The sequence below is a fragment of the Lontra canadensis genome, unplaced genomic scaffold, assembly GCF_010015895.1.
Source record: "Lontra canadensis isolate GAN:19392208 unplaced genomic scaffold, GSC_riverotter_1.0 scaffold185, whole genome shotgun sequence".
Lineage (NCBI taxonomy): Eukaryota > Metazoa > Chordata > Mammalia > Carnivora > Mustelidae > Lontra > Lontra canadensis.
Window position 1 is genome coordinate 834216 of NW_022631179.1, and position 26591 is coordinate 860806.

At 37.5% G+C, this 26591-nt stretch overlaps 1 protein-coding gene across 4 annotated transcripts in view; it reads right to left on the reverse strand.

Moving 5' to 3' along the window:
• Nucleotides 1-26591, reverse strand: part of MPP7 (membrane palmitoylated protein 7) — a 289738-nt gene that overhangs the window by 195699 nt on the left and 67448 nt on the right. For all 4 annotated transcript variants that reach the window (XM_032847122.1, XM_032847123.1, XM_032847121.1 and 1 more), the window contains exon 2: nt 21010-21171. In XM_032847122.1, the coding sequence (XP_032703013.1) occupies nt 21010-21046 (37 nt within the window). In that variant the 5' untranslated portion in view covers nt 21047-21171. The remainder of the gene's footprint in view (nt 1-21009; nt 21172-26591) is intronic.

Consider the following 26591-nt stretch of genomic DNA (forward strand, 5'->3'; position numbering starts at 1 on the left):
GATTGAACAGATTAATTCTTGTTTCTTAAGGTGCAGACCACTGAGCATTACAGGGTCCAGTGGTCTCTCATGAGGCCCACTGGTAGTTTCCACTGGCAACTCAGCACTACTGAAGGGGAAAAAAAAAATCAAGTAAGATTTTGTTCAGCTGGGTTCGAATTTGCAACAGGATTATGATGTCTGCGTGAGTATTTCATAAGGCTGTGCCAGGGCTGCCAAGGCTATGCTTGTTGGAGCTCTTCTATTAACTTCCAAAGCATTTGCTGATCACCCTTGTGTTTGGAAAATTTACACTACACAACTATATCAAGTCATATACTCAATTAACTAAAATAAAAGAAAGACTTAAGATGAGTTCATAGAAGCCTTATCACTGACAAGAGTAATACAGGGGTACCTGGGGGGCTCAGTCGCTTAAGCATCTGACTCTTGGTTTTGGCTGAGGTCATGATCTCAGGGTCATGAGATGGAGCCCTGCATCAGGCTCTGTGTTCAGTGGGGAGTCTGCTCAAGATTCTCTCTCCTGCTCCTTCTACCCTTGCCCCACTCCCTCTCGGTCTAAAACAAAATAAATTAAAAAAAAAAAAAAAAGAAAATACTAAACAAACATAGGGATTCCTATCTTCTGAATAATTATGATCTAAGTCCAAGCATTATAAAGTTATGCGAAAATAAACATTTGATATTCACCAATAAACAGTGTAAATACTGGCTCTCATTTAAACATTCCTTCCCACCTAACCCATGCTAGGTACACGATCATTGGTTTTCATCTTGGATGCCATAAACGTCACTGCAAAAATACAGGACTTCCCTAGGCTGGCGGAAGTAATGCTGAGGAGCTGCTCAACCCTGAGCAATGACTGTGGTGACCAGGACACTGAAAGAGGTCTGCTAATCAACAACTGAGGAAAATATAACAAAGAGACAATACATTTCACTTCCAAAGGCAACAATGAGAATACCAAATTTTAAAAATGAACAAAACCCAAATACTACTGAAGAAACTAAAGACTTCAAATATTTTTCTTAAAATGCTCTTTTTATTATTCCACTGCAAAAATCAAAAGGCTATTATAAAATGTAGTCAGCAATATTATGACAACAAAGGACAACTAAGGAATATGCCAGCAGGATGGATTACATTCATGCTAAGAATTAGCAGTTATAACTAGAACCTACAGTGTTCTTAATTACATTTAAAATATGATCACAATTTATATTTCCTTTTCCTAGATAAAGTTCTGATCACTTTCCCACCCCACCATTTTCTTGCTCTTTTCATATTCTATTTAATGTGAATTTTAATTGACCTTTACCTGCTATCTATTATTACTAAATAAGATGGACCTCAGAATAATAACATCAATATAGAAAGTTAACGGGATTTCAACCTTAATTGATAGTGAATGCTACCTATGCTAGAAGTGGAACTAAAAATGCACTTATTTCACAAAGACAACCAAAAAATAAGCCACCAAAACAAAGTCAGAATACAAAGCCCAACAATAAGCATTAGGTTTTATTTAACCTGAGAGGTAACTTCCCCTATCCCCAATGCTTTGCGAGTTAAGAAATGCTGATAAACAGTGTCATGAAGCCACCAAAGTTTTCTAATAATTTTTAAACTAAGGACACTGACCTCTTTTGCCAATTGTTTCCAGATAAACCACAAACTAATGCTAGAGGATAAAAACTGATAGTCACTAAAAACAGAAATGGAAACAATACTAGGACAACCAGATTTCTACATATGAAAGAATTAACTCAGATCCCTATCTCACACCATTCACAAAAATTAACTCAAAGTTTAGATTTTTTAAAAGATTTTATTTAATTATTTGTCAGAGAGAGAGAGCCTGCACAAGCAGGGGAAGCAGCAGGCAGAGGGAGAAGCAGGCTCCCCACTGAGCAGGGAGCCCAATGTGGGGCTTGATCCAAGGACCCCAGGATCATGACCTGAGCCAAAGGCAGATGCTTAACTGACTGAGCCACCCAGGTGTCCCTTAACTCAAATTTTAAATCAAGGGATAAACCCTCATAACCCCGGATTCGGCAACAGATTTTTAGATATGCCACCAAGAGCATAAGCAACACAAGAAAAAAAAGGACGCTGATCTTCTTCAAAATTACAATTTTTGTACAAAGGATATTATAAGGAAAGTAAAAAGATAACCTACACAATGGGGGAAAAAAATTGGAGGTTGAAAATCTGATAAGGGTTTAATATCCAAAATATATAAAGAACTCTAAAATTCAACAACAAAATGGCAATTTAATAATAAAAAGAAAATGGGCAAAGGACTTTAACAGACATTTCTCCAAATAAGATATACAGATGGCCAAAGAGCACATGAAAAGATGCTCAACATCACTGGTCATTAGGGAAATGCAAATCAAAACCACAATGAAGTATTATTTCACACCTACTAGAATGGCTATAATCAAAAATTACACAATGTAATAAGTAGTGATAAGGATATGGCGAAATCAGAACCCTCCTACAATGCTGGTAGGAATGTAAAATGGTGCAGACTCCATGGAAACATTTTGATGGTTTCTCACAAAGCTAATACAGAATTATTATATAAGCAGGAATTTCAGCTCCTTGGTATATACCCAGAAGAACTGAAATTGGGGGGCTCAAAACAGATACTCGTACAGCAGTGTACACTGCAGCATTACTCACAGTAGCCAAAAGGTGGAAACACACAAGGGTCCATCAACAGATAAATGAATAAACAACACACACAGTGGAATATTATTCAACCATAAAGGAGAATGAAATTCTGACATGCTACAACATGGATGAAACTTGAAAACATTACATAAAGTGGTATAGTTACAAAATGACAAATATTGTGTAATTCCACTTCCATGCAATATTTAAAACAGTTAAAATCTAGGGACAAAGTAGAATGGAAGTTGTCTGCAGCTGGAGATTGGGGAACAAGTGAACTTACTGTTTAGGAGACACAAAGTTTCTGTTGGACTGATGAAAAGCTTTTCGAAATAGACAGGAGTGATGTTTACATGACATTTTGAATATATCTAATGCCACTAAACTGTACAACTAAAATAGTAAAAATGGCAAATTTTATATTCTATGTATTCTACCTTAAAGAAAAACTTAAAAATAAAAAGTATCTGTACATTCTGAGGCATTGCTCTCCTTATAGCTGAAACAGAAATCACACTACAGCCATTAAGATTTTAAAGCGAGTCTCAAAAGGAAAGACAAATACTACATAATGAACGAAAATTACTGGCTAAATTCCTATACGAAACTGCTGCATATACAAAGTTCTGTACGATGCCATGAGATACAAAGTACTCAGCAACTTGTTTACATAGCATTTGTGTAAAGACCAAGATATAATCACAATGACATGATGTATGAAATCTAATGACCACAGTGTAACCAACAGAGAATTTATATATCCCCCTCTATAAATGGTGTAGTCTGATTTACCTGCTTCTTTTGTGTATAAACTGTTAACTGTCTCCAATTAACAGTGTTTATTGAAGGTGACTTTTGTACTGAAGTATATACTTTAGTACAAAGTATCCTACTGTTATTACCTGTTGTTATAAATAAAGGCATGCATTTGAAAAACTAAAAAAAAAAAAAAAGAAAGAAAGAAATGCCTGCTGGACTTTTTTTTTTGGAAGATTTTATTTATTTATTTGACAGAGAGAGACAGAGAGAGAGGGAACACAGCAGGGGGAGTGGGAGAGGTAGAAGCAGGCCTCCCCCCTGAGCAGGGAGCCGGATGCCGGGCTGGATCCCAGGACTCTGGTCGGGACACTTAATGACTGAGCCACCCAGGTGCCCCTGGACTTTTTGTAACAGCAAGAGCATGCAAGATAGAAGAGTAACCGCTAACATATAGTATGAGAGCAGATATTTACCTTACAAATAAACTAATAGCACAGAAGTGGAAACACACTGTGAAATGTGTTTCACTGTGAAAAAATGCCTCTGAGTGATTTTTTTTTTTTAGATTTTTATTTATTTATTTGACAGACAGAGATCACAAGTAGGCAGAGAGGCAGGCAGAGAGAGAGGAGGAAGCAGGCTCCCTGCTGAGCAGAGAGCCCGATGTGGGGCTCCATCCCAGGGCCATGGGATCATGACCTGAGCTGAAGGCAGAGGCTTTAACCCTCTGAGCCACCCAGGCGCCCTGTGATTTTTCTATTTAACACTGAAAAATCCATACTACATGCAGAAGACTTTTTCACCTCATACAGAAATACCTGATCAGCAGTAACAAGGACAAGAATAAGTGTCCTATTTCAATTTAAGGAACACAAGCTCTGTGTACTACCAAAAAAGAAAAAAAAAAAAGTTGTAACCAAATGCTAATTTACACACCACTTTTCGTTCACACAGAACAGCTAGCGGTCAGCCACATGCCTAATGATCTTGATTTGCTGTAGAAAAGAACTGCAGAAATAAAAATACGGTCAATTCAAACTTGCAGAGTATACTTAATTTTGAAAACAATTTGAAGAAAAGAGAGCAGCACGTTGAAGACTTTGCTTTTCCACAATAAAATATATGCATTATCAAAAAGGAAAAATAATTCACCTTTTAAATGAAAGATGAGAACAAAACATTTGTATGACACTGGCAAGGCCAATAAAGTCCATTTTGGTTATTTCGAAAGGTTTCAGATGGGTGGTTGGGTTATGGACATTGGGGAGGGTATGTGCTATGGTGAGTGCTGTGAAGTGTAAACCTGGTGATTCACAGACCTGTACCCCTGGGACCAATAATACATTATATGTTAATAAAAAATTTTTTAAATTTAAAAGAAAAAAAAAGGTTTCTGTTAATGGCATACTGCAGTGATATATTCAAAACCTCTTTTTTTCTTTTTTTTTTTTTAAAGATTTATTTATTTATTTGACAGACAGATCACAAGTAGGGAGAGAGGCAGGCAGAGAGAGAGGAGGAAGCAGGCTCCCTGCTGAGCAGAGAGGCCGATGTGGGACCTGAGCCGAAGGCAGAGGCTTTAACCCACTGAGCCACCCAGGCGCCCCTCAAAACCTTTCTTAATTTGAATCTCTTGCTCTAAGGATCAAAGTTTATGATTTTGATAATAAGGTTAACCAGATTTCCTAAGACAGGCCTATGGTACAGACAGTTTGAATGCTGGCCAAACATTTTTAAAAGAAGTAAACAGAACTTATTTTTTTAAAGATTTTTATTTATTTATTTGACAGAGATCACAAGAGAGGCAGGCAGAGAGAGAGGAAGGAAAGGAGGCTCCCTGCTGAGCAGAGAGCCCCATGTGGGCCTCGATCCCAGGACCCTGGGATCATGACCTGAGCTGAAGGCAGAGGCTTTAACCCACTGAGCCACCCAGGTGCCCCCAGACTTATTTTAAAAATATATGTATGGATGTATTGAAGTCTTAAAAACAGCCAGAGAAAGAACATGGTTTGAAAGATTACTTCGGAACCGAGATCCTGACAGCTTACTTCTAAATACCAACTTTAAAGATATAATTTCATCATCATCTTTCATTATGCTGAAAACAAATGAATCAGTAACAATAGCCAACCAAGCATTCTTTGCTTAGTAAAAATACCTTCCAAGAATAGAGGCAAATAGGGAGGTAATTCAAGATAGTAACATAAAAATCCATAAACTCCCCTCCCCCAGCAGACACAATAAAGCTACAGCTGCATCTAAAACAACTACTTCTGAGAAGAACCTGGAAACTAGCTAAAGAGCTGCTCCACAACAAAGGATAAGAAACCACACTGAGACAGTTAAGAGAGAAAAAGACACACTCTTGCTAAAAACCCCAACCATACAAAAACCCACAGAGGAGGGGGAGGCTCACAAATACAGAACTCCTCTCTGGGGAGGGATCTGTGCTACACCTCAGGCACCCTAACCCTTGGGACCTGTACCAGAAAGACAGCCCCCCAAACATCTGGCTTTGAAAACCAATGGCGCTTACATCCAGGAGAATCACGGGGCTGTAGTGAATAGAGTCTGCTCTTCCAGGGCTCACACTCCGGCTCATTTAACTCAGGACCCAGTGCAAAAGTATCAGTCTGAAAAAAGCCTAGACCATATGTGAAGGAGTTTTGCTTCCTAATCTTAAAGCATGCACCAGAAGGGCAAAAGCCTACTCAGATTCCCTCCAACAACAAACAGAGACCTGGAGAGTGCCATTTTTTTTTTTTTTTCTCTACATTGCTATTGCCAATGCTGGCAGGAGCTATTTTTGCATTCTCAAAGAATTCTGCATTCTAGGACCTCCTCCCCCTCCACACTGTGCCACAGCCCTGCCAGAAGCAGCAGGCCAGTGCCCTGACGCCTACTGATACTCCCACTGCCAGAGGCCCCCAGTCAGCAGGTGCATGCAACCCACACAGGGGATGCCTCTGAGTAGAAGACTCTGGTGGCCAGGGTGGATTGTGTTTCTGAGCCCCACAGGTCTAAAATAATTGGAGACAGAAAGAGACAATGAAAAACTAAGGCAAGGTTAAATAATCAGAATGATCACTCACACAGGAACACCCCTTCAAGACTGGAAGAGAGAGCTCTTTCACCTAACACAAAGACTAATACAAAGACAGGCAAAATGAGGAAACACAAACATGTTCCCAATGAAAGAACAGGATTAAACCCTGGGGTGGGGAGAAAAAAAAGAACTTTAATGAAATGGAGTTAAATGATTTCCCTAATAGAGAGTTCAAAGAAATAGTCATAAACATGCTCATTGAACTCAGGAAAAGAATGGATGAACACAGAGAGGACTTAAAAAGACAGAAAATACATGATAGTAGCAAAGAGAAGTCACAGAGCTAAAGAATAATTTAAAAAATACACTAGAGGGATTAAAAAACAGAACAGGTAAAGCAGAAGAAAGAATCAGTAATCTGGAAGAAATGGCAGTGAAAAGAGGAGAAAAAGAAAAAATAATTTTAAAAAGTGAAAATAACTTAGGGCCTTTAGGACACCATCAAGCAGAACAGCAATTGCTTATAGGAATCCAGCAGAAGACATAAGAAAAAAGGCAGAAAACTTATTTGAAGAAACAATGGCTAAAAACTTCCCTAACCTGAACAAGGAAACAAATTTTCAGATCCAGGAAGCCCAGAGAAATCCAAACAAGATAAAAGAAAACAAACAAAATCCATACCAAAACACATTCTAATTAAAATGGAAAAAGTTGAGAGAGTATCTTTTTTTTTTTTTTAATTTATTTGACAGACAAGAGATCACAAGTAGGCAGAGAGGCAGGCAGAGAGAGAGGAAGGGAAGTAGGCTCCCCGCCGAGCAGAGAGCCCATTGCAGGGCTTGATCCCAGGACTCTGGGATCATGACCTGAGCCAAAGGCAGAGGCTTTAACCCACTGAGCCACCCAAGCACCTCTTGAGAGAGTATCTTGAAAGCAACAAGAAAAAAACTTGTTATATAAAAGGAAACTTCTATAAGACTATTTCTTAGCAGAAGCTTTAGATGTATTATACCATCCACTCTGGCAAGCAAAAAACTAAAAGCAAAAACTTCCAACTGAGATTAATCTATCCAGTAAGGTTATCATTCAGAATTGAAAGACAGAGGAGGTTCCCAGACAAGCAAAAGCTAAAAGGATTCATAACAACTAAACTGTCCCTACAAGAAATACTAAAGGAACTTCTTTAGGCTGAAAAGAAAGGAAACTAACTAGCAATAAGAAAACATGAAAGTAGAAATCTCACTGCAAAGGTATATTTACCACATATAAAGCTAGCATGAAGGTTAAAAGAAAAAAAGAACTAAATATAACTAACCACCATAACTAGAGATAGGCAAAATTTTAAAAATGTAAAAATTACATCAAAAACATAAAATATGGGGAAGGGTGGAAAGTAAAAATGCAGTTTTAGAATTTAGCATTCAAATTTAATTTGCTACCAAGTTAAAAGAGACCATAAAATATGTGCTTTTACATGTGAGCTTCACAGTAACAAAGAGCAAAACTTATAGTAAATATGCAAAAGATAATGAAAAAGGAATCTAACCATAACAATACAGTCATCACACCACAAGAGAAAAAAAAAGAGAAAAAGAAAGGAACAAAGAGAAACTACAAAGTAGCCAAAAACAAACAACAAACTGGGTATAAGGACATACCTACCAATAATTACTCTAAGTGTAATGGACTAAATTCTCCAATTAAAAGATACAGAGTGGCTGAATGGATAAAAAACAAAACCCACCTATAGGTTACCTACAAGATACTCATTTCAGAGGTAAGGACTAATGTGTGCAGACTAAAAGTGAAGGGATAGAAAAAGAGATTTCATGCAAATGGAAACCAGAAGAAAACCGAGCAGCTATATTTATATCAGAAAAAAAAAAGACTTTGAAACAAAGTCTGTAATAAAACACAAAGATGGAAATTACCTAATAATAAAGGAGGTCAAGCCAACAGGAAGATACAACATTTGCAAAATGTTGTAACACAGAAGCACCTAAATATATGAAGCAAATGTCTGTATACATTCTGGAGAAATTGACAGCAATACACAACAGTAGGGAACTTTAATACTTATATCAATGAATAGATCATCCAGACAGAAAATTCATTTTTTTAAAAAGATCACCTTTAAATGGCATATACCAGATGGACTTAACAGACCTATACAGAACATTCTACCCAAAAGGAGAATATACATTCTTCTCAAGTGCACATGAAACAATCTCCAGGACAGACCATATAGGAGGCCACAAAACAAATCTCAATAAATTTAAGATTGAAATTTATTAAGAGTCTCTTCTGACCACAATGGAATGAAGTTAAAAATCAATTACAAGAAGGAAATGGGAAAAATCACAAGTACACGCAGATTAAACATCTGAACAACCAATAGGTCAACAAAGAAATAAAAAAGAATTTTTCAAAAGAATACCTTAATACAAATTAAAATGGAAATACAACATACCAAAATCTATGGATACACACAAAAGCACCTGTACAGGAACATTTATAGCAATACAGGCCTACATCAAGAAACAAAAAACGATATAACTTCACACCCAAGGCAACTAGGAAAAAAAAAAAAAAAAAAAGCCAGGAGTAGAAGGAAGGAAATAATAAAAATCAGAGCAAAAATAATGAGAGACTAAAAAGATAATAGAAAAGATCAATGAAACTAAGAGCTGGATCTCTGAGAAGATAAAATTGGCAAAGACCAGAATGACTAAGGAAAAGGAGGGCTAATATAAATAAAATCAGTAAAGAGAGAGGAGAAATTACAAGTGATACCAAAGAAATACAAATGATTTTAAGAGAATACTATAAACAATCATACACTAACCAACTAGACAACCTAGAAGAAATGGATAATTCCTAGAAACATACAATCTTCCAAGACTGGTCATGAACAAACAGAAAATCTTATTAGACCAATTACTAGTATGGACATTGAATCCATAATCAAAAAAAAATCTAAAACAAAAGAACAGATGACTTTCACTGGAAAGTTCTACCAAACATCCAAAGATTTGATATCTTATTATTCTCAAATTCTTCCCAAAAAACTGAAGAAAAGGTAATGCTCCCAAACTCATTTTATGAGGCCAGTGTTACCCTGATACCAAAACCAGAAAAGAGGGGGAAAAAATTAGCAGACCAAATTCAACAATACATCAAAATGTCATAAGCCACGATAAAGTGAGATTTACCCCAGGGATCAAAGATGGCTCAACATCCACAAATCAATCAACCACCACTAACAAAATGAAGGATAAAAACCATCTAACTATCTCAATAAACGAGGAAGCGCATTTGACAAAATTCAACATCATTTATGGTTAAAAAAAAAATTCAACAAAGTGGGTATAGACAAAATGTACCTCAACATATAAGACCATACACGACAAGCCCACAGCTTGCATCATACTCAACAGGAAAAAGCTTCCCACTTTTAAGATCAGGAACAAGGCTAGGATGCCCCCCTCACCACTTTTATTCAACACAGTATTGGAAGTCTTGGCCACAACAATCAGTCAGGAAAAAGAAATTGGAATCCAAATTGTAAAGGAAGAAGTAAACCACCACTATTTGTGGATAACACGATTTTATACATAGAAAACCCTAAAGACTCCAGGAAAAAGATTGTTAGAATAAATGATTTCAGTAAAGTTGCAAGTACAAAACTGATATACAAAATTCTGTTGCATTTGTGTACACCAACAACAGAATATCAGGGAGAGAAATTAAGAAAACAAATCCCATTTAAAATTGCATTAAAAAAATACCCAAGAATAAATTTCACCAAGGAGGTGAAGGATCTATACCCTGAAACCTAAAGGATACTGAGAAGAGATGACACAAATAAATGGAAATCTATTCCATGCTCATGGACTGAAAAACATTGCAAATTAACCAAAGCAATCTATAGACTCACTGCATTTCCTATCAAAATTCCAATGGCATTTTTCACAGAAACAAAACAGCCCCAATATTTGTATAGAACCACAAAAGATCCTGAATACCGAAAGCAAATCTTGAGAAAGAAGAACAAGTTGGGAGACATCACACCCCCAATTTCAAGTGATAGTATCTAAAAACTAAAGTAATTAAAAAATGTATGGTATTAGCATAAAAAGACACACAGATCAGGGGGACAGAACAGAGAGTCCAGAAAAAAAGCCCAAGCATATATGGCCCATTACTTTATAACAAAAGAGGTAAAACTATACAATGGGGAAAGGACAGTCTATTCCACAAATGGTGCTGGGAAAACTAGACAGCTACATACAAAAGAATGGAACTGGACCACTACCTTACACCATACACGGAAATTAACGCAAAATGGACCAAAGACTTGAATGAAAGACCTGAAATCATAGAACTCCTAAAGAAAACATGGCTGGTAAACTGTTTGACATCACTCTTGGAGATTTTTTTTTTTTTTTAATGTAATCCAAAGGCAGTGGCAACAAAAAGCAAAACAAAATAAATGGGACTACATAAAACTCAAAAGTTCCTACACAGCAAAGAAAACCATCAACAAAATAAAAGAGGCAATCTACCGAATGGGAGAAGAACTTGCAAATCATATCCAATAGGGGTTAACACCCAAAATATATTTAAAAAATTCATAAAGCTCAGTATCAACAAGAAACAATTAAAAAAAATTGGCAGAGGATCAGAATAGACATTTTTTTTCCAAAGAAGACATACAGATCGCCAACAAGCACATGAAAAGATGCTTGACATCACTAATCATCAGGGAAATGCAAATCAAAATCACAATAAGATATCCTTTCACACCTGTGAGAATGGCTAGTATCAAAAAGATAAGAAATAACAGGTGTTGACTATGGGCAAAGGAGAGCCTTGTGCACTACTGGTGAGGTTATACATTGGTGTAGCCACTACAGAAAACAGTCGGGAAAAGAGTAAAAAAATTAAAAATAGAACTCGCATATGATCCAGCAATTCAACTTTTGGGTATTTATCCGAAGAAAAACTAATTCGAAAAGATACATGTGCCCCTATGTTCACTGCAGCATTATTTACAATAGCCAAGATACGGAAATAACCAAAGTGCCCTATGAGGGATGAATGGAAAAAGAGTTACACACATGCACACACTGGAATAGCGCTCAGTCATAAAAAATAAATAAATAAAATCTAGCCATTTGCAACTTGTATGAACCTTGAGGGCATTATGCTAAGTGGAAAAAAGTCACACAGAGAAAGAGAAGTACCGTATGATTTCCCTTGTATCTGAAATCTAAAAAACAAAAGTCATAGATACAGAGGATACACTGGTGGTTGCCAAAAGGGAAAGGGATAGGGAGGGTCGGTGAAATGGGTGAAGGGAATCAAGAAGTACAAACTTCCAGTTATAAAATAAACTCATGTACAGCAGGTGACTATAATCAATAATACTGTATTGCAAATTTGGAAGTTTGGTTGAAGAAAATAAATCTTAAAAGTTCTCAGCACAAGAAAAAAAATGGTGTGACTTTGCATGAAGAGAGATGTTAACTAAATAAAACTTAATGTGGTGATCATTCTGCCATGTACACGAATGTCAAATCATTATGCTGTACACCTTATCTCAATTATACTTTAATAAAATGAAAAAAAAATGAAGAGAAATAAGAACATGTTCTGATATGCTGAAAGACATAATTTGAGAGCCATAAACCTTCGATTTAGTAGATTCTAAAGCTTTTTTTTTTTTTTTTTTTTTTATTTTAAACAGGTGAAACATAATCCTGTCTGAGAATGCTGAGTTGCAAGATGGAGAGCAGAACAAACAAAATGGTCATATTTGAGGAACTCTAAATGAATACTGACAGTATAAAGCAAAATAAGAATGTCTTCAATGTTGTGGGGTGTTGTTTTTTGTTTTTTCTTTTTTGTTTGTTTTTTGTTTTTTTTTCTGAGAGAGAGAATTAAAATACAAGATACAATAGCACTTAAATTGGGAGGGAAGTATACAGAGTAAAAGTGTTCTAAGATTCCCCGGGATATTTTTCGGAAGACAATAAAGGTACAGATTAAGACAGGATTTTATAATAAAGGATTCACGTCATAATTTTTAAGGTAGCCACTAAAAGAACAGAATGAATTAACTTCAAAACTGTACATGGGGAAAACCAAAATGAAAAACAAAAACCCTAATCAATCCCAAAGAAGACATAACAGAAAAAGAAACTTACAAATATCAGGACAAGAAAACACAAAGTACGTTAGATTCAAAATTTTAAAATCAGACATTATAATTAAGTGTATTGAGCAAACTCTAATTAAAAGCAAAGACTGTCCAACTTGTACCTCAGAAAGCTCCAACTTAAAGTAATTCATGAAAGCCCTAACTAATACAGCAGGAATACAGAAAAGTTGATAATGAAAGAATAGGAAAAGATACACCATGCAAATGTTAACAGAAAAAATATTTACTTTTAAATAAAATGTATTAAAAAGTATAAATGTATTAACTCTCAAGCAAAATAACAAATTTATATTTAATAACAATTTTAAATATAAACAACAAAAACTGAACCAAAGTGCAAGAAAAAAAAAAACAGTCATAAAAGGAAAACTTTTCACAATATTTCTCTTGGTAACTGAGAATAAACAAACAAAAACCAGTAAAAACAGAATATTTGAATAACTTTACAAACCTGACCTACAGACACAGACAGACAACTATACTCAATGATTGCCGAGTATGCCTTCTTTTTAGACACAGGATACTTAAAAATACTGATTATATAGCTGGCCATAAAGTCTAAACAAATTTCAGAGGACTAGAATAATGCAAATTAAGTCTTCTCACCTCAAAGCTATTAAGGTAGAAATCAGGAAAAACGATAAATTAAAAATTCTTATTTGTAAATTCAAGAAAATTCTAAATAACCAATCACAAATAATTCCAAGGTAATAAAACCAGGACCTAAGGAAATAGCCTTAAATGTTTACATGAGGAAAAGAAGAAGGTTGAACATTATGAATATTCCTAACTAGAAAAAGAGGGGTGCCTGGGTGGCTCAGTCAGTTAAGCAACTGCCTTCAGCTCAGGTCATGGTCCCAGGGTCCTGGAATTAAGCCCCACATCGGGCTCCCTGCTCTCCCTCTCCCTCTGTCTGCCATGTGCTCTCTCTTTTCTCTCTCTCTCTCTGTCAAATAAATAAGAATATCTTATAAAAAAAAAAAACTAGAAAAAGAATTTTTTTAAAAATCAAAAATAAATGAAAAGAATGAAATAAAAAATACAACATGAAGAAAATTAATAAGGCCAAAAGTTTTATATCTAAAAAGAATAATGAAACTGCCCAAACTCCAGCAATATTAAGGAAAGAAAGGACAATAAATACCAATATCAGAACCAAAAAGAAAAAAAATTAACATAGAAACTGCACACATGTAATACTATAAGCAACTTTTTCAGTAATTTGAAAATTTAGGTGAAATGGACCAAGTCTTAGAACAATATAAATCATTAAAACTAACTCAAGAAGAAATAGAAAGCCTGAACATTCCTGGAATCTTTAGAATAGTTACCAATATTCTTATCAAAAAGAAAGTGTCTAGGCCCAAGTAACCTAAACAGGTTAAGTTCCACTAAAGGACAAAGTAATTTCAGTTTTTCAAAAAATTGTCCACAGAGGAGTAAAGATTTCTCCCAACTCACTACCTGAGGCTAACACGATATTGTGGAAATCTGATGAGAAAGTAAAATTACAGGCTGAAGTCACTCATAGAAAGACATATTACAGTTATAAAATATGTACCAATGAAATCCAACAGAGTATATGAAAAGGGTAATAAATCATGAACAAATTGGGTTTAATCTCTAAAATACAAGTTGGTTTAATAGTCAAAAATCCATCTCAAAAAAGTCAACAGCCAATGAAATTTGCTATGCTGAGATTCACAGGAAATAAATCACATGATTGTTATAATAAATAAATAAAAAGCACCTGACAATGTTCAATGGTTAGTCATTTAAAAAGTCATTTTGCAAACTAAGAATAAATGGTAACTTCCATAATCTAGTAAAGGGCATAGATGAAAAAATTCTAGAGCAAATAAGACAAAGAAGAAATGCTGAAATAATGTCTTTTGAGATCCAGAACTAAAAACAAAGATGTTCACAATCACCACTGAAATTCGTAATGAAGGTTCCAGATGGTTGCACAGGAGAGGCATGCAGAGTCTTTATTACATCATGGTGGGACAACTGGATACCCACATGGGAAAAATTACTATGAGCCCAACTTCACACCTTACAAGCAAAAAACTATTCTAGAGTATCAAAATCAAAATGGAAAAGGGAGTAACTTTTTGATCACAAGTTAAGAAACTATTTCATGAATACAGTTCAGAAATCACTAACCTAAAGGAAAATGGTGCTCAACTAGCAACTTCTGCATACAGAATAGGGGAGGCCAGCACAAAGAATGAGAAGACAAGCCACAGAGCAAGAGAAGGGGGTTGTAACACACAGAACTACTCCAATTCGTACGGTATAATCCCATTTCTAAAGTTCAACAAGCATTTTAAACATTTTGTTTTAATGTTTAAAACAAACATTTTGTTTTAAATGTTTAAAACAAACATTTTGTTTTAATGTTTTGTTTTTTTTTTTAAATGTCCACCCCTAAGGAGGTTGAGGAGATTGTGAATGGGAAGAAATATACAGGTTACTTTCAGGATGCTTGATCTTTTTTTAAAGATTTTAATTTTATTTTATTTTTGCAGTGTTCCAAGATCGTTTATGCACCATGATTTCTTGAACCAGATGGTGATCCCATAGCTATTGGCATTATAACCAGTTTTAAAACTGTCTTATAAAAGTTATGTGTATTTCTGTGTACATAATACATATTAAATGATGTTTGAAAAAAAAATCACACTTAATGAATTTATAAAACTAGAAATAACACAGGTACTATGCTCGAAAGGAATGATTCCATAAGATTAACAACAGAATGGAACTATCAGAGAAATAAAAAACAAAGTCAACTCTGTAGTTGATCAAAGTGGCTTCCCATGAGGCGTAGGTTAACAATTCTGATTCTGCTTCACATGTACACTGGAACTGATTATGTAAATGGATGGTAGATGGTGACAGCCAGGTTTCTCACTGTTAAGAATGGGAGTTTACAAAGAAGCGGGGGAAAGAACGTTAAATGATCCACTCGTTAATGAATTAGAGTTGACGACATCAATAAGAATTTATGTTTAGCCAAGTATAGTTACAGCTGATCGCACACAAAATTGTTTATAACGTGTGTATCTATGTGGATTAGCGTACACGCATGTATTTCTTTGCTCTGTCAGATGAGAGCACCTAAAGTAACAACACTCTGGTAGCAATGGGCAAAACATCACCCAGATCCTGGGTCCTAATCCCATTCCCCAGGAAAAGGCACTAGGGCTCCCAGAGAAATGCCTGAGTCCAGGACTGGAGCACTATAAAATCAGCCTGGGACACCTTGCAGTGTCAAAAGCAAGGAACTGTTAAAACTAAACAAGCAAGCCCACATTGATGGGAGCCAACTGAAATGGCTCCCAACACCCAAAAATGTAACATTCTGAACAACAAAATAAATTTAGTATTGCATTATAACCCAAAATATCAATCAATATCCATGAGCCCACACTGATACAAATAAATGATTGAATAAATAAATGGGGGAAGAGAGACAAAATATTCCAAAGCTATTATACAGATAGTTTAGCTTCTAAAGGAGGGGGAGCTTAACACACTAGTGGGGGCTGCACAGAAAGACTCCTGGCAAGCAGTACAGGACGGAAAGAATGGGAAAAGATGAATGGGAAATGAGAATGGGAAAAGAGAGAAACTTCACAATGGAGAAACGCGACAAATACTGCTTTGCCCTGTTGGCCAACATCGACAGTCATAGGTCAAGTTGACATTATGTACCCTTACCCCTGATACAAGAACAATGGCACTTTACATCAGACAAATTCCAAGAGAGGGGAGTTCCACAACACACCTAACTAGTACTTGTAGAAGGGTCAAGGTCACCAAAGACAAGGAAAGTCTGAGAAACCTTCAGAGCCAAGAGGAGCCTAATGAAATTACACATACACACAATGTATTATATATAGAGATTAATATACAACATATATACAAAGGGAAAACAGAATTTCTGAATATAGACAGACTATAGTTAATAATAGTGTATCAATATTGATTCACTGACTGAAATGAATGTACCAAACTAAGGTAAGATGTTAATAATCAGCGAAAATAAGGTATAAGGTGTACTGGGACTTTTTACTATCTTCATAATCTTTCTGTTAATCTGAAATTGCTCTGAAACATAAGGTCCATTAAAATTATTTTTTAAAAGCCAAGAAAGAAAGTCCAGAATGTATATGCAATATTGGTGTACAACAGAGGGGATATTACAATTTTATGTGGAAAGGACAAACTACTGAATTAAGTGATTTGGAGACCACTGGCTATTCACGTGGGATATAAAATTAGAATACGACTTCACTCCACATATAAATCACAGTTGGACTAAAATTCCAAAGGTGTAAACACTATTTTCATTATCAGAAGAAAATCTTAGAGAACATCTTCATGACCTTGCAGTAGGTAGGAAAGCGTGGGGGGGGGGCAAGAAAAACCATTAACCATAGAGAAAAGATTGATTTGTCCACATAAAAGTTATCAACTTCAATAAAAGAAATGATACTATTTAAGAACAAAAGGACAAACGGTCGACCAGAAAAAATGATGTTCAACCTAAAATGCTCCATAAAATACAAAATACAAATAAAGACATTCTGTAAAAACGTTAAGAAAATGATAATCAATAGAAAAAAGAAAAGGATATGAACTGACACATCAGAGGAACAAATGGCCATTAAACAAATGGAAGTATGTTCAGTATCAATAGTAATGAACATTTAACACTTAAGATACCATGTTTTACCCATTTTTCCCATGGGGAAAAAGTATAAAGGCTTGTGATACTGAAGCTCAGCAAGAACACAGGGGAAGGAATCCTTAAGGCACTGTCCACGGGACACTGAGTGCTTCAGCCACTCTGGGGGACAATTTGGCAACATCCATTCAAGGTTTACATCTTTTCTTCCAAAACGTAACAAAAGGAGCAAAGCCAAGTCTTTCGTCAATAGAAGTATGGTTCACTGAATTGTGATATTATGGAAAAGTATGCCTTGGTTTAAAAGAATGAGGTAGAAAAAAAATAAAATCTTTAAAAGGGGGGGGGGGCGCCTGTGTGGCTCAGTGGGTTAAAGCCTCTGCCTTCGGCTCAGATCATGATCCCAGGGTCATCGAGCCTCTGCTCGGCAGAGAGCCTGCTGCCCTCCCCACCCCCCACTTACTTATGATCTCTGTCGGTCAAATAAATAAATAAAATCCTTAAAATAGAAAAAAGAAAGAGGTAGATATACAGAGGTATGTACAGGTAGAAAGTTATAAAAATACACACGTGTGCACACTCGCACACACAAACACACACACACACACCATGGAAATATAGTTCTGAGACATTACTTGATATAGGAAAGAACATTATAGAACAACCCCGAGTATGACAGATTCTGATTAAAAAGTAAAGAACAAAACAACCTAAAACAGTATTATTTCTGGACATCAATATATAGCTGCTGAACGTACAGAACATTCTTGAAGGATATTCATAAAATGGAGAAAGAAAATGAGATTGGGGGCAGGGTAAGGGTGGGTAAAAAATTTCTTTCCTTTATCTACACATCTTTGACAAGGAGGATGTTTTTATGGATTCCTTGTGTAATTAAACACTTTTTTTCCTTAGTGAAATAAGCAGAGAGGGGAGGGGAAGAGATGGCCTAAGTTTTACACCAAAAGTATTTGGAAGTAGTTTCCCATGTTGAGTACTATGGGCACTGGAGCAGCTGTGAGCCACTCTCTCCTGCTGCATGAGCATCGGCTCTTTGGTTATGCTCTCCAGCTCAGTGCCCTGGAGAGGACATTGCTAAGAAACACTGTCAAGGGTGAGAAAGACCCCTGACTGGTAAACTGTATCTGGTCTGCAAGGAACTACAAGGGAACAGTAATCGTCTCCTGAGTGCACCACGCACTACAGCTTCCCTGAATGCTGGAGCTTCTCTTGCAACAGGCACGTCTTCTCTGCTTGATTCTAACCCTGCTGGGACATATGGGTCAAAAAAGATCGCAAAGCCAGGTGTGAGTCACACGGGTACTTGAGATTTGCACAATGTGAGCCAGCTACATAGGGAAAGTCCTTTTCCAATTCTGAGTAGCCTCTGCTATTTTCATGAGTGACCCTTCGACTGCCCCCATGAACTACAAATACTCCATTTTATGAACTACAAATACTCCATTTTAATCATTCCTTGAGATAGCTGTAAGCAACAATATTTTGCATTCAATTAAATTGAGGCATTTTTGGCAAACAGCAAGGCATAAAACTTATTCGCTACACAACAGCAGTAAATTTATGGTTCAAATAAATTTCATCTATAATTTCCCAAACCACTATGGAAAGTTAAATCATTCATTTTATATAGTAGAACACAATGTGGGACTATATAAAAACTAAAACGAAGCAAAAAAATTTTTTCCAAAGGACCTAGCTTCCAAGCCAATGTCTTGAGAAAAAAAGAATTTTTATGTATTTGAAAATCAAAATCACTTCCTAAGAAAAACTAATCCTCAGTGTAAATTACAGTGGAAAAAATCATTATAGACGGATAAAGATGAGACAAAACTTGCCAAAAGGTAGGTACGGATATGCTTGAGAGAGCAAGGAAGGGTAACTCCAAATTTGTGGCTCAGCTTTGTTAAAATTATGGTGCCAGTAACTGCCCACAACAAAGACCGCCATCGTGCTGCTTACAGAATGGCACTGGCTTAAACCAAATTCAGGACGGTCAATGCAACACACAGAACATTTAGTCACACACTATGCCACTTCTTTTGAGGGGGTCTTAAAAATGCAAGGCGTAGAGGCACCTGCGTGGCTCAGTGGGTTAAAGCCTCTGTCTTCAGCTCGGGTCATGATCCCAGCGTCCTGGGATTGAGCCCCGCATCGGGCTCTCTGCTCAGCAGGGAGCCTGCTTCCCTTCTTCTCTCTGCCTGCCTCTCTGCCTACTTGTGATCTCTGTCAAATAAATAAATAAAATCTTTAAAAAAAAAAAAAAAACGCAAGGCATAGCTCCTCATCCCTGCTCACATTCTGTTCTAATAGTTCGGCGAAAGGTCCACGAATTTTTTTAAGTGCTGATTTTCACACCTATAAATACAGAAAACAAACTGATGGTTGCCAGAGGGGAGGCAGCTGAGGATGGGCAAAATAGGGGAAGAGGCGTGGGAGACGCAGGCATCTAGTGATGGGATGAATGAGTCCCGGGAGCTTAAAGGCACAGCATAAGGAATACAGTCAATGACACTGTAACAGTGTTGGGTCGCGACGGATGTCAGCTACACTTGTGGGCAGCACAGCATAACCTACGGAGAAGCTGAATCACTACTCTGTAAACCTGAAACTAATGCAACATTGTGTGTTGACCAAACTAAAATAAAAAAAAAAAATTAATTAATTAATTAAAATTTCTTTTAGATGAAAAATAAAAAGTGCTGATCCCAGAATAAAACTTCAAAGGGGGCACCAACCTCCCTCACATACCTCCATAAAACAGGTCAGGAGGACAGGATTCTGCACACACATACATACATACATGAGTTTCTTCTCTTTCCTGGAACCCTTTATTCCAAGTACCACTAAATCTCACCACTGATGATGAGGTGAACTATGTTTGTTTGTTTTAACCGAAACCCTTAACGACATATGTCAACTTCGGTTTTTTGACTTGTGGGGATAGGAAGAAAGAAAATGCCAGAATGGTACACAGAGACTGTGTTTCATTTCTTTTGTTTTGTTTTGTTTTAAAGATTTTATTCAATTATTTGACAGAGACACAGTGAGAGAGGGAACACAAGCAGGGGGAGTGGGAGAGGGAGAAGCAGGCTTCCCTGAGCAGGAAGCCCGATTTGGGGCTCGATCCCAGAGCCCAGGGATCATGACCTGAGCTGAAGGCAGACGCTTAACAGCTGAGCCACCCAGGCGCCCTTGTTTCATTTCTTAAAAAAGTGAGGGGTCTGAAGTATGGCAGAAAAGTTCATACCTGTTATCAAATCTGAGTGAAGGATAACAAGACTACCACGGTATTTGGCACGCTTTTTTGTATGCTTTAAAACACTCAATTTTCTTTTTTTTTTAAAAAAGCACTTTAAATGCATGGCAGTATTCCAAAAGGCAAGGCCGTAGGAGGGCATCATCACGAGCCACCAGGTCCTTTGACAACTCTTATCTTGGAAGGATGCATCTGAGTTGATTTTGTGCCCCTTGCGCAGGTTCCACAAAAGCAAGCCTGATCCATCTGCGCTCACTTAAAGCAATGCGGTGAACAAGAAAATTTCAGTAACAATGGACGGAAACCCGCCCCTCATGGGTTCACATACCTGCGTCGCTCCCAGATCCTGTTGACAAGGCTGGCATGATGCAAGCCACAAGCCAGGACAGCACACACCAGACACTCTCCACTTAGAAAGCCACGGAGAATTCCAGTCCAGAGGCCTGCAGCCACGCTGTCGACCAAGATTTATATATCAAGCAGGCCGTTTCTAAAAAAAAAGAAGAAAAACACTTTAAAAATAGTAATAGGGAAGGCGACTAAATTGCAACGTTCTACGACTAATTCAGAGTTCTTATTCCAACATGCTTCACCATTCTTCCAAATCTGTCTACACGCTAGGTGCACATAGGAAGGTTGAGAGTTTTTGATTTGGATGTGAAATTTCTAGTTAAAACCACGAAAGCTCCTCCTGCATGTATCAAGGCTTCCAGGAAAATTTCTGCAGTTGGTTTGAGGGCTGCTGAATGCAGATTAAGAACATAAAGAAGGTTTTGGGTTTTTTAAAGATTTTATTTATTTATTTGACAGACAGAGATCACAAGTAGGCAGAGAGGCAGGCAGAGAGAGAGAGGAGGAAGCAGGCTCCCCGCTGAGGAGAGAGCCCGATGGGGGGCTCGATCCCAGGACCCTGGGATCATGACAGGAGCCGAAGGCAGAGGCTTTAACCCACTGAGCCACCCAGGCGCCCCGTAAAGAAGGTTTTTCACGCCAGTGCTATTCTAAGATGCTCTCAATCTGTTACTGTGATTCCACGCTATATTTCTAATGCAGAACGGAGACTCTGTCGATGGTCCATGACTTATAAACACACTTGTGATTTGTTAACTAGCTCATCCTAATATGCCACTGCCAAGTCCTCTAACTGAAACTGCCAATCACCTGGAGAAACTACTAGAACTGAAAATGTTAGGGAATCGCAGAAGTGTTATCAATCTAAACGAGGCCTCCCGATCCACGCTATACACAAAAGTCAGTTCTTTCAGTAAAAAGCTAAGCTTGATGCACTTCGAAAAAATACCAATTTTTTTCCAAAGTTGTTTTAACTACGGGTTATCCCGCCATAAGCAGGAAGGCACTGTTGTCTCCTATCGGAAGAACAAGGACTCCAGAGTCTGGCCTAATCTTTCAACCTGTTAAACCGTGACCTTGGACGATGTATTTGATCTTACTGCGCCTTCACGTCCATCTATATGAATGGAGATAACAACAATTTAGAATTGTTTGATAATTAAATAGGTCAAGACTCACAACACACCGTCTGACATGTGACCAGCAAACAAGAAATGCTGGCTCTTGTGACTGGAGCTGTTTAATTCAGGCAATGAGATTATAAAATGAAAACATAAAAGAACGTAGCGAGATTAAAATTTACGCTGGCCTGACACCTAGGAGAAGGCCATGTGGTTTAAATTTGGACCACTGCTGCCTAATAACGGAAAATACACTCCATTTACATTTTTTTAGAAATCAGAAGACCCGCGCAATGTGTTTAAGTCCATTTTTAATGCATTTTCCCCCAGTTCTCTATAAAGCAAATTCAGTAATTTAAAAGCATATTTTAACATATATTAACAAGAAAAACAGATATTATAAACACTCGAAAAACTGGCTCACTTCAACCCGTGAAAAAGCCCTTAAATTGTTGATTCATATTACAGAATAAGGAATAACGGGCTTGCCAAATTTCACTTGAAAAAGTCTGAGCTGCAAAATTCTATTAAAACCTTCTAAATTAGCTTTTTAAACTATCAAAGCAAATGTTAGTATGAAAAAATTCACCAAATAGACTATCTTGAACCAAACTAATGCAGTGGCCTGCATTTTGTTTCATATTATAAGGGTTGATAAAGTATGCAGAGAAGACTGTTAACTGAAAATATGAGGGCAGTTATTTTAAAGACCAAATAAACTAAATCACGAAGCTAAAAATAAGTGAGAAAGACAAAGTTTCATTAATGCCCATCTCTGAGGCTGTTTTCCCCAATAATTTTAAGAGGCAACTGGGCTTTGCTTTCATAAATTATTCTAACGATCAGGATTAAAATTCAACTACATAAAAGTGTTCCTTAATTATGGTCTGTATGAAACAGACCATACATGATTTAAAGAAGGCACTCAGTAAGACTATTGTTCTGATGAGAAAAAAAAAAGGAGGAAACAGTTGAAATTTGTAAAGCATACGCACACTCATTTCTACCATTAGGGCAATATGTGTACACATGTGGGTAGATAGTTATCTTGTGTGTGTGTGTGTGTGTGCGCGCGTGTGTGTATTACGTAGATAATTTAAGCTCTTTAGGCCAAAAATCATAATTTAAATAGTATAGATTGCTGAACTATAGAAATAGTTGCACAACAGTCTATGCCATAGATACTAACCCCTTCTTCACACCTTAAAGATCTTACAATGCTTCACTTTTATAAACCACAAACACCATATATAGTAAGTGATCTTATATCATTCTATTACTACTAGGACAACCTTACATCCCCATGGCAAAATATTCTTCTGAGTTGATACTGGTGCTGTACACATAAAGCCATTTATGAAAGGCCTCAGCATTTCTCACTTTGTATTTTATGACAAACACCCAAGATTCTTTCCAAAGTCGTATTACTTAAGAAATATATGCTACAAAGTAATTATCTCCTCAGAACATATCTATGTATACTAATAAAAAGCAAATGGTTTGATAAAATCCCAACCAGTAAAAAATGCTTACTATTTTGTGCAACGAAGCAGAGTTGTTGGGTTTAACTCTCAAACTGAGCTAAATTTTTGTAGTGATCATGTTATTTTCTTTGGCTAAATTTATTGAAAATACTTTGGAATTTGTCAGAACCCAGCCGTAATTATTACTGACTGTTGTATGGAATCGATTTACTACAACACCAAAATACCAGCTGTTACAGTACGTCCTGAGAGGGATTACTGAATATTCTTAAATTGAAGTTCAATCCATCTTTCCATAAAAAAAAGAGAGACCCAAACGCCAGGAACCCAGCAGCGATATCAAGTGCACCTGAAACATTTACAATACCCAATAGAACTATTACAACCCTCCTTTAAAAAGGCTTATTTTTGAAATTTCATTATTCCAGTTGCACCTTGCTTCTATATATCACACAGTATCAGGTTCTTCTGGCATCGATCACGTGGAAACAGTGAAATATGTGAAGGTCTACGAGCTTACAATGCTCAGTTTCTACTGGCCTTGGGTAACCCTTAGGGCTCCCGTGGCACTCATGACATCTAATGGTCAACCACAGAAGTGCAAGTGTTTGTCGCAGAAAGTTTTGAGTTTTCAGTAAAGCACAAAATGGTCTCATTGAACCCAGAGAAACAGCATACGCTGTTTCATATGCTGTTAAGAACTATTAAGTTCTTACACACAACTATTAAGAAATATACACTCCTCCTGTGTATATTAAGAAATATACACTCCTCTTCCTCTCAGTACTTCACTGTAACACCACTTCTGACACCAACTGCGGTGTTCCACACATCAGACAATTCTGCGGCACGAGCTGTGTCCTACAATTGAATTCAGTTCTGGCACTCGCCACCTGCAGACGGCATCAGATCCCACAGGTTAAGGGCACGGCCCCACAAGACTGCCCCCACCCCCATGTCATCGCAAGTTCAGGCGGTCACCTGTGCTTCCGATCAATTCACTATAAATCAGAGGTTCCCATGAATCCCTGCTTGATTTTTATTAATTTGCGAGAGCCACTCAAAGAACTCAGGAAACCATTTACTGACTAGATCACCGGTTTGTTATAAAAAGATGCAACTCCGGAACAGCCAGATAGAAGAGATACCAGGGCAAGTATGTGGGAAGGAGCACAGGGCCCCTGGGCCCTCTCTCTTTCCTGGTGCATGACTCTCCACAACCCCCCCCCCCCCAACCCCTCCCCCCCCCCCCCCTCCCATCCCCCCCCCCCCCCCCCCCCCCCCCCCCCAGCACCTCTACCCATTCACTAACCCAGAAGCACTCTAACTCTGTCCTTTTGGGTTTTTATGGAGACTTCCTTATATAGGCATGACTGAGTCGATCACTGGCCATCAGTGACTGACGCTGCCTCTAGACCCTCACACATCTCCAGAGGTAGGACTGCAAGTTCAACTCTCTAACCAAGGTTGGTCCACCGGCGACGAGCCTCCACTCTCAGCAGCTTTACAAAAGGCACTGGTGTTACCATAATTGCAGGTGTGACTGCAAGGGGCACATCACCAGTAACAAGATTACCTTTATTACTCTTATCACCTAGGGTTTTAGGAGCTCTGTGCCAAAAATGGGAGGAAAAACCAAATATAGCTTTCTTATCGTATACCACAACATGACACAGACCCACAAAGTTTAAGCAGCTGAACAAGAAATCAATGCCGGACCTAGTTTCCAAACACATTTCCTCTCAATTTGGCAGAATATGCAAGAACATGAAAAGATTTTTAAGATTTTATTTATGTATTTACAGAGAAAGAGAGAATGTGAGCAGGGGGAGGGGGAGAGGGAGGAGGAGAGAACCTCAAGCAGATTCCATGCTGAGCACAGAGCCCAACGTGGGGCTTAGTCTCATGACCCTGAGATCACGACCTGAGCTGAAATCAAGAGTCAGACGCTTAGCGGACTGAGCCACCCAGGTGCCCCAAACATGAAAACTTTAAATTAACTCATCATATTTAAAAATCCTATTAATATGCTACTGTTTCAGGAGCCAGTAACTGTACCCAGTAATCCAACCGCAGCTTACTTCACCTGTTACAAGTATTCTAAGCTACGCTTTCAAAATCGGATAGAGCAATAAAGTAACACAAAGAGTAAACTTTTTCTAAAAAATTTATGATCACAGGATCCTTGGATCGAGTCCCACATCAGGCTTCTTGCTCAGTGGGGAGTCGGCTTCTCTGTCTGCTGCTTCCCCTCCTTATGCTGACAAAAATCTTTAGGAAAAACTCAGATTTTTTTAAAAGCTCGATATGAAAGATTTACGAGTTATATGTTAGCCAATGCAAGCAGCAAACCGGTATCTGTTAACATTATTGAAAACTTCATAAATCATACCTGTTAAAACAACAGAGGAGGCAACCCAGAGCTAAATGGCATAAATCCACTTACCTAAAGTGGTATTTATACCATTTACACCAGCAGCTCTCTGAGTGTGGTCTGCAGACCCCCAGTGGTCTCCCAGACCCTCTCAGAGGGGTTCATGAGGTCAGATTATTTTCATAAAAATATCGAGATGCCATTTGCCTTTTGTACTGTGTCGACATCTGCACTGACGGTAAAAAGTAATGGTGGGAGAGACTTCTAGAACCAGACTGGAATTATTCGTCCTTGTGCTCTTCTGTGCCAAGCCCCCACATTAAAACAGACGACGACAATGACAGGGGAGGAGGAGAAAGAGAAAAAATGTTCACTCTAGAATGTTCTTAATCGAGTAAAAGGTTCTTAAATCAAATTCCTATATAATTGCCTCTTCAGCATCCATCTTTTTAGAGTTCGGTGTGATGAAATGAGAAGTACACAGAAAGTGCTGTTGCCGTAAATGAAGTCATGTCTGTCTCAAAGAAAAACACCTGTGTGATGGTTACTGTAAACCAAACCAGTCACTTTTCTTGTGGAA